General features: G+C 34.8%; 2 protein-coding genes across 6 annotated transcripts in view; one reads left to right on the forward strand and one right to left on the reverse strand.

The window, feature by feature from the left end:
• The window catches only part of LOC128221849 (ras-related protein Rab-8A), a 31,978-nt gene extending 20,246 nt beyond the window's left edge, over positions 1-11,732 (forward strand). For both annotated transcript variants that reach the window (XM_052930468.1, XM_052930467.1), the window contains exons 4-7: positions 2,604-2,681; positions 4,404-4,493; positions 6,535-6,651; positions 7,110-11,732. In XM_052930468.1, coding sequence (XP_052786428.1) covers positions 2,604-2,681; positions 4,404-4,493; positions 6,535-6,651; positions 7,110-7,202 — 378 coding nt within the window. In that variant the 3' untranslated portion in view covers positions 7,203-11,732. The remainder of the gene's footprint in view (positions 1-2,603; positions 2,682-4,403; positions 4,494-6,534; positions 6,652-7,109) is intronic.
• Positions 11,733-11,788: 56 nt separating this feature from the next.
• LOC128221850 (transmembrane protein 267-like) lies at positions 11,789-15,582 on the reverse strand. Of its 4 annotated transcripts, none has more exons than XM_052930470.1 (4): positions 15,504-15,582; positions 14,691-14,917; positions 14,283-14,378; positions 11,789-12,233 (listed from the first exon to the last, which is right to left on the reverse strand). In XM_052930470.1, the coding sequence occupies exons 2-4, from the start codon at positions 14,868-14,870 to the stop codon at positions 11,898-11,900; spliced, it is 612 nt and encodes a 203-aa protein (XP_052786430.1). In that variant the 5' UTR covers positions 14,871-14,917; positions 15,504-15,582; the 3' UTR covers positions 11,789-11,897. The 4 variants fall into 4 exon arrangements, with proteins under 4 accessions (XP_052786430.1, XP_052786433.1, XP_052786432.1 ...); XM_052930473.1 differs by having other exon boundaries at positions 15,429-15,576; XM_052930472.1 differs by having other exon boundaries at positions 15,425-15,576.
• Between the last annotated feature and the right edge of the window lie 272 nt (positions 15,583-15,854).

Below are 15,854 nucleotides of genomic sequence, written 5' to 3' on the forward strand. Positions count from 1 at the left end.
ACATCCGACTCAAAACCGTGCTCATTCAGCCTTCATGATTAGATTACTTCACATCTGACACAAAACCATGCTCATTCAGCCTTCATGATTAGATTACTTCACATCCGACACAAAACCATGCTCATTCAGCCTTCATGATTAGATTACTTCACATCCGACACAAAACCATGCTCATTCAGCATTCATGATTAAATAACTTCACATCTGACTCAAAACCATGCTCATTCAGCCTTCATGATTAGATTACTTCACATCCGACTCAAAACCATGCTCATTCAGCGTTCATGTTTAGATAACTTCACATCCGACACAAAACCATGCTCATTCAGCCTTCATGATTAGATTACTTCACATCCGACTCAAAACCATGCTCATTCAGCGTTCATGATTAGATTACTTCACATCCGACTCAAAACCATGCTCATTCAGCGTTCATGATTAGATAACTTCACATCCGACTCAAAACCATGCTCATTCAGTGTTCATGATTAGATAACTTCACATCCGACACAAAACCTTGCTCATTCAGCCTTCATGATTAGATAACTTCACATCCGACTCAAAACCATGCTCATTCAGCGTTCATGATTAGATTACTTCACATCCGACACAAAACCATGCTTATTCAGCCTTCATGATTAGATTACTACACTTCTGACACAAAACCTTGCTCATTCAGCCTTGATGACAAGATTACTTCACATCCGACACAAAACCATGCTCATTCAGCCTTCATGATTAGATAAAACATGCGCATTCAGCCTTCATGATTAGATTACTTCACATCCGACACAAAACCATGCTCATTCAGCCTTCATTATTAGATTACTTCACATCCGACTCAAAACCATGCTTATTCAGCCTTCATGATTAGATTACTTCACATCCGACACAAAACCATGCTCATTCAGCCTTCATGATTATATTACTTCACATCTGACTCAAAACCGTGCTCATTCAGCGTTCATGATTAGATTACTTCACATCCGACACAAAACCATGCTCATTCAGCCTTCATGATTAGATTACTTCACATCCGACACAAAACCATGCTCATTCAGCCTTCATGATTAGATTACTTCACATCCGACACAAAACCATGCTCATTCAGCCTTCATGATTAGATTACTTCACATCCGACACAAAACCATGCTCATTCAGCATTCATGATTAGATTACTTTACATCCGACACAAAACCATGCTCATTCAGCCTTCATTATTAGATTACTTCACATCCGACACAAAACCATGCTCACTCAGCCTTCATGATTAGATAAAACATGCGCATTCAGCCATCATGATTAGATTACTTCACATCCGACACAAAACCATGCTCATTCAGCCTTCATGATTAGATTACTTTACATACGACACAAAACCATGCTCATTCAGCCTTCATGATTAGATTACTTCACTTCTGACACAAAACCTTGCTCATTCAGCCTTCATGATTAGATTACTTCACTTCTGACACAAAACCTTGCTCATTCAGCCTTCATGATTAGATTACTTCACATCCGACTCAAAACCGTGCTCATTCAGCGTTCATGATTAGATTACTTTACATCCGACACAAAACCATGCTCATTCAGCCTTCATGATTAGATTTCTTAACATCCAACTCAAAACCATGCTCATTCAGCCTTCATGATTAGATTACTTCACATCCGACACAAAACCATGCTCATTCAGCCTTCATGATTAGATTACTTCACATCCGACTCAAAACCGTGCTCATTCAGCCTTCATGATTAGATTTCTTCACATCCGACACAAAACCATGCTCATTCAGCCTTCATGATTAGATTACTTCACATCCGACACAAAACCATGCTCATTCAGCCTTCATGATTAGATTACTTCACATCCAACACAAAACCTTGCTCATTCAGCCTTCATGATTAGATTACTTCACATCCAACACAAAACCTTGCTCATTCAGCCTTCATGATTAGATTACTTCACATCCACTTAAGAAGCTTGCTCTGTTTAATCAAAAGTAAACTTCTTTTCTTGAATTATAATTGTTGTATAGTAATAGTTATACAAATAATGTTAAGTGAAGACAGTGTAATAATAAATATACTGGATTTCCTGATGGTAAGACTGATTTTATACTATTTTATACAAACTATGAGCATACTGCAAAAAGTGCAATATTACCTTTCCTACACGAAGTCTTGTTTTTGGTGAAAAGGAAGTTTTCATTTAACCTTTGCATTAAACTAGATTGACTGATGATTATGTTTTTATTACTGTTCTATACCAAATTTGTTACAACAATGTACTAGTTTAGTTTTAACTTATTTATTTTACAACAATTGTGAAACAAGTTATTACAACATTATATTAATCACTCTCGTTGGCAAGATGTTTCGGGGAGTATAGTCTTGAGTTGTGGAAGAAACCGGAGTACCCGGAGGAAACCCACTTGTCCGGCTTGGTGACCACAAACCAAACACACAGGCGCCCAGGTCGAGATTCGAGCCTGGGTCACCTAGGTGAGAAGCGAGTGCCCTAACAACTGCACTAACTGTACAGCCAGTGCCATGATGTGTATTGTCCTACACAGCGGCTTTTTTCACTGTGCTTCTATTTGCAGGGTATAATGCTGGTGTATGATATTACAAATGAGAAGTCCTTCGACAACATCCGAAACTGGATAAGAAATATTGAAGAGGTATGTATCTTTTTGCTTAGTTGGTATATGTGAGCATTGAAAAAGCCCTTGCATGTCTCTTAAGATAAAGTGTCGGAAACACCTGTAACATATCATTAACTAATATGTTAATTTTCATTTAACAATCTGTAACATTTCATTGAATAATCTGTAACACTTTATCAACTGATCTACATTAGAAGATCTTTAGCATTCTATTAAATGAAATAAAAAACTTCAATATTAATCTTTTTTTATGCCCCCGAAGGTGGGCATATTAAAATCGCACCGTCCGTCCGTCTGTCCGTCAGGCTCTGTAACTTTCCCTTGTATAGACAGATTTTAAAATAACTTGCCACATGTGTTCCACAAACCAAGACGAAGTGTGGCGTGCAAGACTCGTGTCCCTACCTCAAAGGTCAAGGTCACACTTAGTGTTTATTCACAATGGAGTGCTGCATACAAGGACATAGGGTATAGGTTGTCGTGTCCAGGCTGTAACTTTCCCTTGTACGGACAGATTTTAAAATAAATTGCCACATGTGTTCCACATACCAAGACGACGTGTGGCGTGCAAGACTCGTGTCCCTACCTCAAAGGTCAAGGTCACACTTAGTGTTTATTCACAATGGAGTGCTGCATATAAGGACATAGAGTATAGGTTGTCGTGTCCAGGCTGTAACTTTCCCTTGTATGGACAGATTTTAAAATAACTTGCCACATGTGTTCCACATACCAAGACGACGTGTCGCGTGCAAGACCCGTGTCCCTACCTCAAAGGTCAAGGTCACACTTAGTGTTTATTCACAATGGAGTGCTGCATATAAGGTCATAGAGTATAGGTTGTCGTGTCCGGGCTGTAACTTTCTCTTGTATGGACAGATTTTAAAATAACTTGCCACATGTGTTCCACATACCAAGACGACATGTCGCGTGCAAGACCCGTGTCCCTACCTCAAAGGTCAAGGTAACACTTAGTGTTTATTCACAATGGAGTGCTGCATACAAGGACATAGGGTATAGGTTGTCGTGTCCGGGCTGTAACTTTCTCTTGTATGGACAGATTTTAAGATTACTTTCTACATGTGTTCCACATATGAAGACGACTTGTCGTGTGCAAGACCCATGTCCCTACCTCTAAAGTGAAAGATACACTAAGTGTTTATTCACAAGGGAATTCTGAATATAAGGACATAACAGTGTAGGTTGTCAAGTATGGGTGGTATTTTTTATGTTCATAGGCAATTTAAAATAACTTGCCATATGTATTTGACACGTAAAGGCAAGATCAACTTTTCATGTACTGACCTTGTTCGTAGGTCAATGTCACATTCGGGGGCATTCGTCACATACTGTGACAGCTCTTGTTTCTTTTTTGGTTGGTATACTTTACAAGATGTTGAAAACATCCAATTTTGTGCTCTCAGGTATATTGCATACTTCAAAGCCTGGGTGGGTCAGTGCGCTCATTTTTCACTGATGGCTTTAATTCAAAATCTGTTCATGCTATTCAAATGAAACTTGGTACATGTGTTGGCAGACACAATAATAGGCACAAATAACAAGTCAAGGCCCCCAACCCTGACTTAAGTAATTGTTGACTTATGCCCCTTGTTTGACTGGAAGGAAGTGTTGACTTTAGGGCCCTCTTGTTTTGTATGCATAACCAGATGTTAGAAACAGGCAATATTTTGCTCTCCCAAAAATAACCTTAACTTGGGTTGTTACATTCATGTATTGCAGCATGCATCGAGAGACGTGGAGAAGATGATTTTGGGAAACAAGTGTGACATGAACGACAAGCGACAGGTCAGCAAGGAACGAGGGGAACAGGTCAGTCAAAACATGATCACCATTTTTATCCTTCTGAAGGGTGAGCATATAGTTGCTGCTTTGTCTGTCCATCCATCACATTCTTGTTCCGAAAATAACTTCATAACTACTGATGGGATTGAAATAAAACTTAGAATATAGATAGATGGCAATGAGAGGAAGTGCGGTGCACATGAACCATAATCCTAGCATGCATATTTATTAAGTTATATCCCCTTAACCATTTTTCAACTTGTCCGAGCCGTCACTTCCAAAACTACTGATGAAATAAAACTTGTAGATATGTAGATAGATGGTGATAAGAGAAAGTGCAGTGTAGGAACAGGAATATTTCTAGAACTTGTTCATTTAGCTTAAAACTTCGATGTTCCAGTTTTTACGCGGTCAAAACAGGATGTTAAAATTGTAATACCAGTACAGTTTGATTATATTTGTTGATGATGTGATCAATGATGTAATATTTCTGAAAGCGTTCTGATTTTTTGTTACGAGGTTTCCAAATATTACCAAAATGTTAAAAAATAAATGAAATAAAGAGTTTTTCTTGTCTTTTGGATGATATTTATAAAAAAGATAATCTGAAATGAGAAGTTTAAATAAAATTTTACGTTCTTAAAAAAACTGTTTTTTAATCCAAGAAATGACACACATCAAGTAATTATCAAGTAGATCATAGCTTGAAATGATGCACATTAGGGTCTTACTACCTAACCTTAATTAAGTTTCTCCCCATAACCATTTTTGGTGCTTGTCCAGGTCATATCTTGGAAATTACTTAAGGGATTGAAATGTAACTTCAAATCTAGTTTGATGGCAATACGAGGAAGTGCATTACCAAAGAACTATAATCCTGCTAGCATATTTGTTAGTAACATGTATCCCCCCTAACCTGATATATTTAAAAAATGGATACTTGTCAAGGCCATATATTGGAAAATACTAAATTGAAATGAAACTTGAAATTCAGGTAGATGGTAATAAGAGAAAGTGTATAACCAAAGAACCATAATCCTGCCCAACATGTTTTTGGTTATCTACACTTAAACTTCCCTTATCTGAGTTTGTCCGGGCCACCATACAATAAAAACAATCAAAAAAACCTATAATGTCACTTGATGTAAATAATCTAATGAAACTTGGTACACATGTTGACAATACACTCATTTACAGTAAGGTCCATAACTCTGGATTTAATAATTGCTCAGTTGTGACCCTTTTTGACCAAAAAACAACAGACTAGCCTTAGTGTTTGCTTCATGAAGATAAAAATCATCGGCGTCGCGTTGGCGTCACCCCTTGGTTAAGGTTTTGGATGCAAGCACACCTAGGTAAATGTCTCGGCAACTACTTGAGGTATTGCATTGAGACTTGATACAATGGTACTCAACCATCCAACCTACTTAATTAATTAACCAAGTAAGATAACTCTTGTTTGCATTTAATGCAAATAATTGTCCTTTATTATTCGACTTAGAAAATCTGGTTAAGGTTTTGTGTGCAAGCACACATACGTTAATATCTCAGCAACTACTTGAGGTATTGCATTGAGACTGGATACAATGGTACTCAGCCATCCAACCTACTTAAAAAACCAAGTAAGACAACTCTTGTTTGCATTTAATGCATATAATTGCCCTTTATTATGCGACTTAGAAATTCTGGTTACAGTCTTGCATGTTACCACACACAGGATAATATCTCAGCAACTACTTGATGTATTGCATTGAGACTTTATGCAATGGTATTCAACCACCCAACCTAATTGAATAACCAAGTGAGATAACTGTATTTTGCAAATAATGGCCCTTTATTATTAGACTTGAAAATTATGGTTAAATTTTTTCATGTAACCACATTTATGTTTATATCTCAGCACATAATGTATTGAATTGAAATTTAATCTAACAGTGATCCATGCATGTTTTGCCAAAACTTTTCAATCCTTACACTGAAAAGCGGCGGAATAGTCGAGCGCGCTGTCTCTGTGACAGCTCTTGTTTGTTTTGCCATTCTTATAAAGTTTCATGTCTTCTTTACACAGTTAGCGATAGAGCATGGAATCAAGTTCATGGAAACGAGTGCAAAAGCCAGTATCAATGTAGAGGAGGCATTTTTCACGCTCGCACGCGATATCAAGGCAAAGATGGACAGGAAACTGGTAAATAGTCTACAGGCTTTCTTTTCCTCGACATGACTGCCCTGATAGCCTAGTGATAGCCTAGTGGTTGAATGTTCGCTTCTGGTGCAGAAGGTTGCTGGTTCAATCATAAGGAAATATGTTAATTATTGGTGCCAGTAGCTCCCATGCCTGGAGTATTCTATACTGGTCAAAACCTATTGTACAAAAACAGAAATCCAGCCCAGAACCCAAAAACTTTCAAGATATTCAAAAAGAACATGTTAAACATGTTGCTAGAGACAAAAGTCACATTACTGTATGTCACAGCAAGCTCCATTGCTTTACACGACTGGTGAGCTATGCCCCTTGTTTTACAGAAAACCAATAGCATTAACATTCCCTATGTGGTGCTTTGGTAAAACGAATTTATTAAAACCATTACCATCTTGCTTCAGAATTTTACAGCTTTCTTTATAATAATTTCCCTCTCATTAAAGGATGCTTCATCACCACCAAAGGGAGGAGGGGGAAGAAAACTGACATCCAATCAGGAACAGAAGAAGTCATGGTGGAAGTGTGCCATTCTATGATTGGTCACTGCAAAATCTCATTTCTTATCTGATTGGACAGATGTTTACAATGTCATACAAGTGTTTGCTACATGAATGCTGATTGGTTGAAATTGAATGGTGCAGTAGGAGATTGACCAATAGAATTTCAGTGCTTATGGACAGGTCATATAATCCCTACTGTCATCCAAATGAAAGACACAATTTTATTGGTCGATCATCTGTGAATGATGAAGTCATTATAAGTCCTGTTTTATAACTCCCCTGTGGCAATATGTAGTATATAGTTGTTCAGTGTATATATAGATATCGGTCTTATTTAAAGCTGTAATTTTATATAAACCTTGTTATAGACTAAATTGTTAAGGTTTAATATTCATCGTCAATTTCATGCGTCCTAGCATGTGTACATGTATGTATCACTTATAGCACGATTTTTGGTGCAGACTAGTTATGTCAGTGTAATAGTTCGAGTTCCATGCTTGTGTAATAAGAAAGCTTTGAAATATGTTACAAGAAAGACTTATTATAAATTGAAGGCAGTTTTTTTCTTAAACAAATTTGATGTACATGTTCTAAATGGGATAAGGTTTATCAATATTTTAGAGAGGAGATCTAAAAGTTTTATATTAACTATGCAATGAGTGTTAATTTAGAGTTGAACTGAGCCGTAACAATGTTTCTTTTGTCCTCACAATACAAAACTGATTAAATTTTGACTTGTGAATAAATCCAAAAGTCCTAGTAATGAATTGCTTGATGTATAGAATGTGTATTGCTGTAAACACTTTCTTTTCAAAAATTACTGTATGAATATCACTTATTAATGAAATTAATGATATTCAACTAAAAAAGGGTATGCAAATCTGATAAAATTCATATAAGATAAACTTGATTACACATGTGTTTACCATTTAATTTACTAGTTTTCATTTTCTGCATTTGTTGAACATTTCTTATATTTCACATAGATACACGTCAATTTTTTTTATTTCTGCACTGGGTAGACACATAGTTGAAACCAAGCCTGCCATTGGGGTCACTTTATGTTACCGTTAGTGTTGGCTTAGAAACACCGTAAAAATGGAACTTTTGCTTATCATAATCATGTGCCTTTCTCGTACATACGTTGCTACATTTCTATAGAAGTTTATTTTTATATTATTGTATTTCTGAATGTTTGTATCAGATGTTAAAAATCCAGTCTTAAAAAATCTGTACACAAGAAGACAAACATGCATTCTTTCAGTTTTCACACATTGATTCTGAAAATGTAAACGAAAAATGTGAAAATTTAAGAAAAAGAATCATGAAAGTATCCTTTATTAAATGGGAATCTTAAATTAATCATCGTTGCTATTTCAGCAGATATTCAGCAAACTTCAGTCTAAATTATGAATAACATCAGTATGTCTGCTGTAACTGTATGGAACATTATTTGTAACAATTTGTTATACATGTACATTTATGATTTAAAACTATTTTAAGCATGATATTTTGGTGACAAGGTGTAATGAAGTTCTACAGTAAAATAGATGAAATGAATGACTGAGCGGATATAGGTCTTTTAGTTGTCATGACGTAAGGTGAACTATGACATCATCATAGACTTTTGTGACTGAAAATAAATTGGTGGCACCATGTTGTAAGGTGTTTTGAAAGTCAAGGGCCATGATTACGAACAGTCTCAAGTCTGACTTCAGAACTGCAAATATTTCTTTCATTGTAGCTGAGTTTTTATGATAAAATTTGCTGAATTTTATTACTATTTAAAATTGTACAATTCTTCACAATTTTTTTGGTATGTGGGACCAATCCTACTCCCAGGTAAAACGGAATGAATTAAAGAGGATTCTTTGTAATTCAATAAAAGTGTTTTACTAAGTGTTTGGTCTTGAGACTGTCTGTAAGCATGTCCTTAGGGGTTATTGATTTCCTTTTTTACAATTATAAAAGATATTATGAAGTCAAAACTGACCTATCCGAGACATGCACTATGAGACCAATTTCTGCTGGCCTTGCTTTTAATATATAGGTACCTGTACATTGTTTCCTTTCTGAACTCCGTTCTGTAGGACACCAAGGCGTCATATAAGGCCATCCCTGTACAGATATTGGGTTCCAGTGGTCCAACCAGCTCACTTAAAATGTCCACACTTAAATTAATATGTTCACTCCTGGTGTAGGCTCAACAAATAGTTGTATTTTGATCTCTTGTCAGTTGTAAAGTCATTTTATGGTCAACCATAAATAGGGCCACTGAAAACAAACAATATTTAAGGATGGCCTGGGATATTTTACATGTAAGTTTTTAACACAAAGACACATTTCTGTAGTTTTCACTCTTGATTGAAGTGAATATGTGCGAATTTAAGATTAAATTGTCTTAATTGTTGAGATTGAGAAAAATTGAAATTATTGTTTCAAAATGAAATTGTAAGGTTGAAATTTGTGCAAAATGTTAAAATTAATGAAATATGTGTACCTGATCTTGTTTTAAACATAATTTAATTTTGAATTGGGTTTTTATTTTAATTTTATGCTCGCAGTACATTTCTATAAACAGACTTTGCATATACAGTTCAATATATCCAAGAAGCAAGTTCAAAATTATCAAAATAATTTTGTTCTGCTGGATAAAAGTAATTCTATGAACTACATGCATAATAACTGATGTGTTCCTGTCCCAATCACTGAGTTACAGCTTCACATAGATAAAAAACAATATCAATTTAAAAGTTCAAAATGTATGTTTATTTTATTTTTTATCATTCACCATATATTTTGTAAACAACAAGTCATAGATCATTTTGTATAAATGATGTTCTGAGGAATAGACCACAAACAATCTGTTATTATTATGTTCATTACTGTAACGTGTATGAAAATGGGTGTAGAGACCTTTTTGGCCTCAAAACTTAGAAAATGAAAGAACTATGATCTTACTTTTGTCACTTGAGGGATACAAACATTTTATGAAAACGAGGGGTGTCCAATTTATGGTACTATTTATTATGGTTATACAAGCCGAATATAGTAAACATAATGATAATTCAATGTTTTACAAACTTATATGAATGTTGACAAGCAGAGATAGATTCTATAGGGAAATAAGGCTTAAGCCGGAAATATGACGTTAATAGTTTTATGTGACTGGAAATGGAATGATAACACATGCAGTGTGATGTTGGGTTTAAGGTCAATGGTAATTTCAAGGTTTGTTAATAAGGTATTTGATTTGACACAAACACTTATTATTAAAAAAAATGCACTTTAAGAATTATTTCTGCTAGTCACTGTTTATATATTTCTCATTTAGTAAAACAAAATACAAGATTGAAGGTACATGTACGTTCAAATGATTCAATTTATTTAATGCATGCTACCTATAGTTGATTTTTGCAGTATATGAATGTTATAATTTGTTGACTTTCTATGCTATAGTAACTTATGTAACAAATACATAAAATATGGAAGATAGGGTAATAGGGTTGGTTAATTGATGTATAAAAATTCATATGACATTTAAATGTTCACAATTTACTTGTGTCCACTCTTTTCATCTAAGAAGTAAAATGGTTAGTCCATCAGTGAAGTAATTATTACAGAACTTGATCTGTTTGTATATTAATGAACAACTTTCAGTTCATTTATATTGGCAATCAAAATAAACTAACATACGAGGACATATTTCATCACTTTTCATCACATTAATAAGAATTGCATTGTTATCATGGTCAAGATTTCCCACTTTCTTTCAAGCAAGCATTGCGCAAAAAGTCTTCAACTTCCTAATAGAAATAGAACTTCCTTATATTTAAAGTTGCTGATTATATTTACAGTCGGGGAATGAATTTCAACTAGAGAAATGTCAGATCAAACACAAAATGTTATGCAAAATTGACCAGGTCATTGCTGCATGCATACAAATGGCTTTCGCCTAAACTCATTGTGAATAGGACTGACTCGTTTACGTCGAAAATCTAGTGGCTCAACAAATTGTTGTATTGTGTAATCTACTAAATTGGAAAGAAATTAAGATTGTGATGAAATCATTTAGAAGATGATTAAGCTGTTAAACAATAGTAGTTCACACAAACAGCATTTACCTGGCTTAAAGAAGCAAGACTAAAAAACTGACGACTTGCAAGACCTATAAGTCCTCATATGTTATTAGTTTTAGTTGAAACCTAGCACAATTTGCTTAATTACTTCTGTCCGCAAATTGCTTAATATTATGTTAAAATGTGCATAACATCATGTAATTATATGTGTTCTTACATACAATGTATGTGTACTTACATATGTGTAATTACATACAGTATATGTGTAATTACATAATGTGTACTTGCATACATTATATGTGTGTTTACATACATTAAATGTGTACTTACATACATCATATGTGTACTTATCTACATGATATGTGTACTTTCATACATTGATCTGCAAGAAAGGTTTAAATGTACATTGTTTTTCATAACACAGTAAACAAAACCCCTGTAGCTTTTGATAAAACTATTACTGTGGATTAAAATATAAATCTTACAAGGTGTTCCTTTTTACTTAGCAATTTCTATATAACACAAGAGGTGGTCCTTTACTTGCTAAACTGTTTCTTGTCCACTCTCGTTGTATTGTAGATAATTGAAACTTGACCACAATGCATATAGTACCAAATGATTTATTAATTATAAACAATTCATAATAAAATCACTATACAATGTTACTTTCTATGATCTTTAACTGTCTGTCAGTAGAAAACTGCAACCAATTTGTATATAAAATTCTGCCTAACAAAGGTATAACCATAATCAGTCCTAAATACGCCAATCCTGACAATGGCGGTGTTTCAGTAAAGGGAGGTAACCATAGCCCCCTCCTAGTCCCATCTCTCACATGGTGAGAAAACCAGGCAACAGTGAACATGAGGGCTAAAGTCAGAGGTGTTCCAGATTTTAGAATGGCTGCCATGATGAGAAGAATAAGGTCCACAAGAAATATCACAGTTGTGGCATGGAATGGTGGTCGGGAGGGTAACGACAAGGCTGCCTGAAAAAAAGGAGGAACAATATGCCTACTGATACACTACAATTATATTACTTTGTATATACGGTTTACGTAATGTGAATGCAGAAAAAGACTGAAAGAAAGAAAAAAATCCATTGATTTATCTTGCAATGGTGATTGATGGCAAAACATTTCATTCAGCTACATAATTATTATGGCCATGAAATAAAGAAATGACCAAATGAAGTTATTAATAAATATTAATTTATTTTTGTATCATATTACAGATCTTTAATTAATAATTGGATTGCCATTAAATGAATACATGTATATGAGAACAATTTTGTATGACAACTTGAATAGAGCACAAATGGCCAATTTCTTTACTCAACAACAGGGTGTGTCTCAATACATGGGTTGAACAAACCAGGGGCTGTATTTGGTAATCAACTTATATATAACTTACATTTCAGAATTCAATGTTTTGATTTGACTATAATATTATTAGGTTGGAATCACTGAGACATATCTAAGGAAAAGTATAAGAATTGTATTGAATATGGCTTCAAGCGTTTAACCAAGTGCTTGGGGTCAAGAAAAGACCCAATACTTTTACCTGTTAGGTGATTAAATAGTACAGGTATGGATGCTCAACATAACATACATGTAGTTGATTACACATTTATTTCCTTTTTATTAAAGTAATTTAATAAGTCAGTATGAACTTCTTTGAACAGAATAACTGAAGGTTTGAACGCTGATGTTAGAGGTTTGGATGTCAATATCGGGCTTTGAACATTAAATTGAAAATAAAAATATGCAGTGGAAATAACTAAATGTATTGATAATTATTAATTAAATAAATCCCTTTCCCTGGCCTGTATCTTCAATATTTGTGTGCAAACCTCCAATGTCAGAGCTCAAACCTCAAATATCAGCATTCAAACCTCCAATATCAGTGATCAAACCTCCAATATCAGCATTCAAACCTCAAATATCAGCAATCAAACCTCCAATATCAGTGTTCAAACCTCCAATATCAGCTTTCAACCTCCAATATCAGCAATCAAACCTACAATATCAGCAATCAAACCTCCAATATCAGCAATCAAACCTACAATATCAGCGTTCAAACCTCAAATATCAGCAATCAAATCTCCAATATCAGTGTTCAAACCTCCAATATCAGCATTCAACCTCCAGTATCAGCAATCAAACCTCCAATATCAGCAATCAAACTTACAATATCAGTGTTCAAACTTCCAATATCAGCGTTCAAACCTCAAATATCAGCAATCAAACCTCCAATATCAGTGTTCAAACCTCCAATATCAGCATTCAACCTCCAATATCAGCAATCAAACCTCCAATATCAGCAATCAAACCTCCAATATCAGCAATCAAACTTACAATATTAGTGTTCAAACCTCCAATATCAGCAATCAACCTCCAATATCAGTGTTCAAACCTCCAATATCAGCAATCAAACCTCCAATATCAGTGTTCAAACCTCCAATATCAGCAATCAAACCTCCAATATCAACAATCAAACCTCCAATATCAGTGTTCAAACCTCTAATATCAGCAATCAAACCTCCAATATCAGTGATCAATCCTTCAATATCAGTGATAAAACCTCAAATATAAGTGATCAAACCTATCGATGGTATTAAAATACAATAGGAATGAGCAAGTGCTTTAACTTGGTTTGGTGAAAAAAAAGCAGACAAAAAACACAGTCTTTGATATGATGAGGATTAAGCAGCTGTTCAAGAGCTAGAAACCAGTAAAGAAACCAGCCAGACGTTACTGAACCTGGGACCAATAACTTTAATCTTTCTTCCAAGTTAACCCACTGCTGGCTGGTATTATTCCAATAATAGTCTAGACATAACTCCTCTCAGGAGACCTCGACCTAGAATCTGCAGACCACAGCCTTTTGTGTGACATCCCATGTCCTCATTAGCAACATGTTTGCCAAGTTACTTCAAATAGCTCTCAACGATGAGACAAGACTTAAAATTGATGCAGGGACATCCATGCTAACATAACATTTAAAATAAAAAAGAGAAAAATTTAACAGAGGTATACCTCTAAGCTAAGTGATTTTGCAGCGATGAAATGGTCCACATCTACAGCCATGGCAAACATCAAACACAGCAAACACTGGGCAATATCATGTCTGTTCTGAAAGTAAACCACGGCAAAAATTCACAAGAGTAAATTCTAAGTTAAGCCAGAGTGATGGGCCATACTACAAATATGTTATAGGTATTTTGTAACATTAAAACAAGTATCAAGTTTGATATAATGCAGCGGATTTCATTCTAGTATGATTTAAGCTGAAATGTTTCAGATTTGTAATAAATTAAATAATAATTTACCTTAAGTATGCATGAATAAAATATGTACATTCCATGCTATCAAGACTAAAAAATTTCTCTGCCAAGTGAAAGTGTAAATACTTAGAGTTAATGGCAAACTTAAACTTATTTTTACCTTTGCATCAATAACAATGACCCAAGAGATGGCTCCTACAAATCCATGAGTGAGACTGTCACCAATGGCAACCAGATATCGCTGGTTAGTAACAGGATGTGTAAGTAGATGGTCGCCAAGGAAACATGTTAACAGAAGACTTACTTCCAGGACAAACAGCTTTCCTAAGCTGAATAACATGTAGGTGGCAGAGCAAGAACAAACTTTACTACTATTTCATATCAAACCTGGAAATAAAGCATACTGAATTGATTTATCAAATAACCAAGTTCTATACAATAATACATACAACATTAATCAGTACCATTGCTCTGTAATAAATTAGATACAAAAAACTTCCATTTCCTTCACCAAGCAGGTTCAAAAGTTTTCACGAGCTAATAAATGTGGAACTGTTGCTATCTTGCAGTCTCAAAATAAATCTTATCTTTCTGGTAAAAATGCCAATGTCACAACTATAAATGGTGACCAGAAAGCATATAAAAAGCTATTAAAGATATAGTCATGATAATCACTCCTAATTCGGGTCCATTTCTTTGGTTATAAACCAGTACAGATGTCTATTTAGGAAGCAATGAGAAGTTTCCCCTACTGGTTATCTAACTCATAAGCTCTTGAATGAGAGGGGGACACCACAAGACAGCCCTCACTTATGTTGATTTTATATTCGTTGTTTTTGAAATTTATTCAGTGTTTATCTGTTAATCGTCTTTGATGTGAGACTTACAAGTTACCTACTACACCATGCACTTTCGGGGTTTTTTTCTAAATGTATGTGTACTTTTGATTAAGCATGTTTCAATTCAAACGTACAAGCCTATGACCACAATGATTTAACCCGTAAATTTCCAAACATCGACGTGTTTTTCGTTAACATTTCCTTCGAAATAAATAGCAACTTTAAATACAAGGGAAGCAACTTTTCCAAGGTTTTGTAAGAGAAAGGCTACATATAACCAATATTTTAACATAACTAATTTTGGTGGCATCGATTTTGATTGAAATCAGATAAAGCAAAGTGACTCAGGGCGTGTGTGTAAATCAAACAGCAGGAGAGTATGTACAGTGCTCCGAAAATTGTTCAGGCTATTCTCTGGTGCAGATTCCAACTGTTTTTCTCTCTATATCAGATTTTCCTTCTAAACAGTAAACAATGTACAGTGT

Source organism: Mya arenaria, chromosome 16 (assembly GCF_026914265.1).
Source record: "Mya arenaria isolate MELC-2E11 chromosome 16, ASM2691426v1".
NCBI classification, from domain to species: Eukaryota; Metazoa; Mollusca; class Bivalvia; order Myida; family Myidae; genus Mya; species Mya arenaria.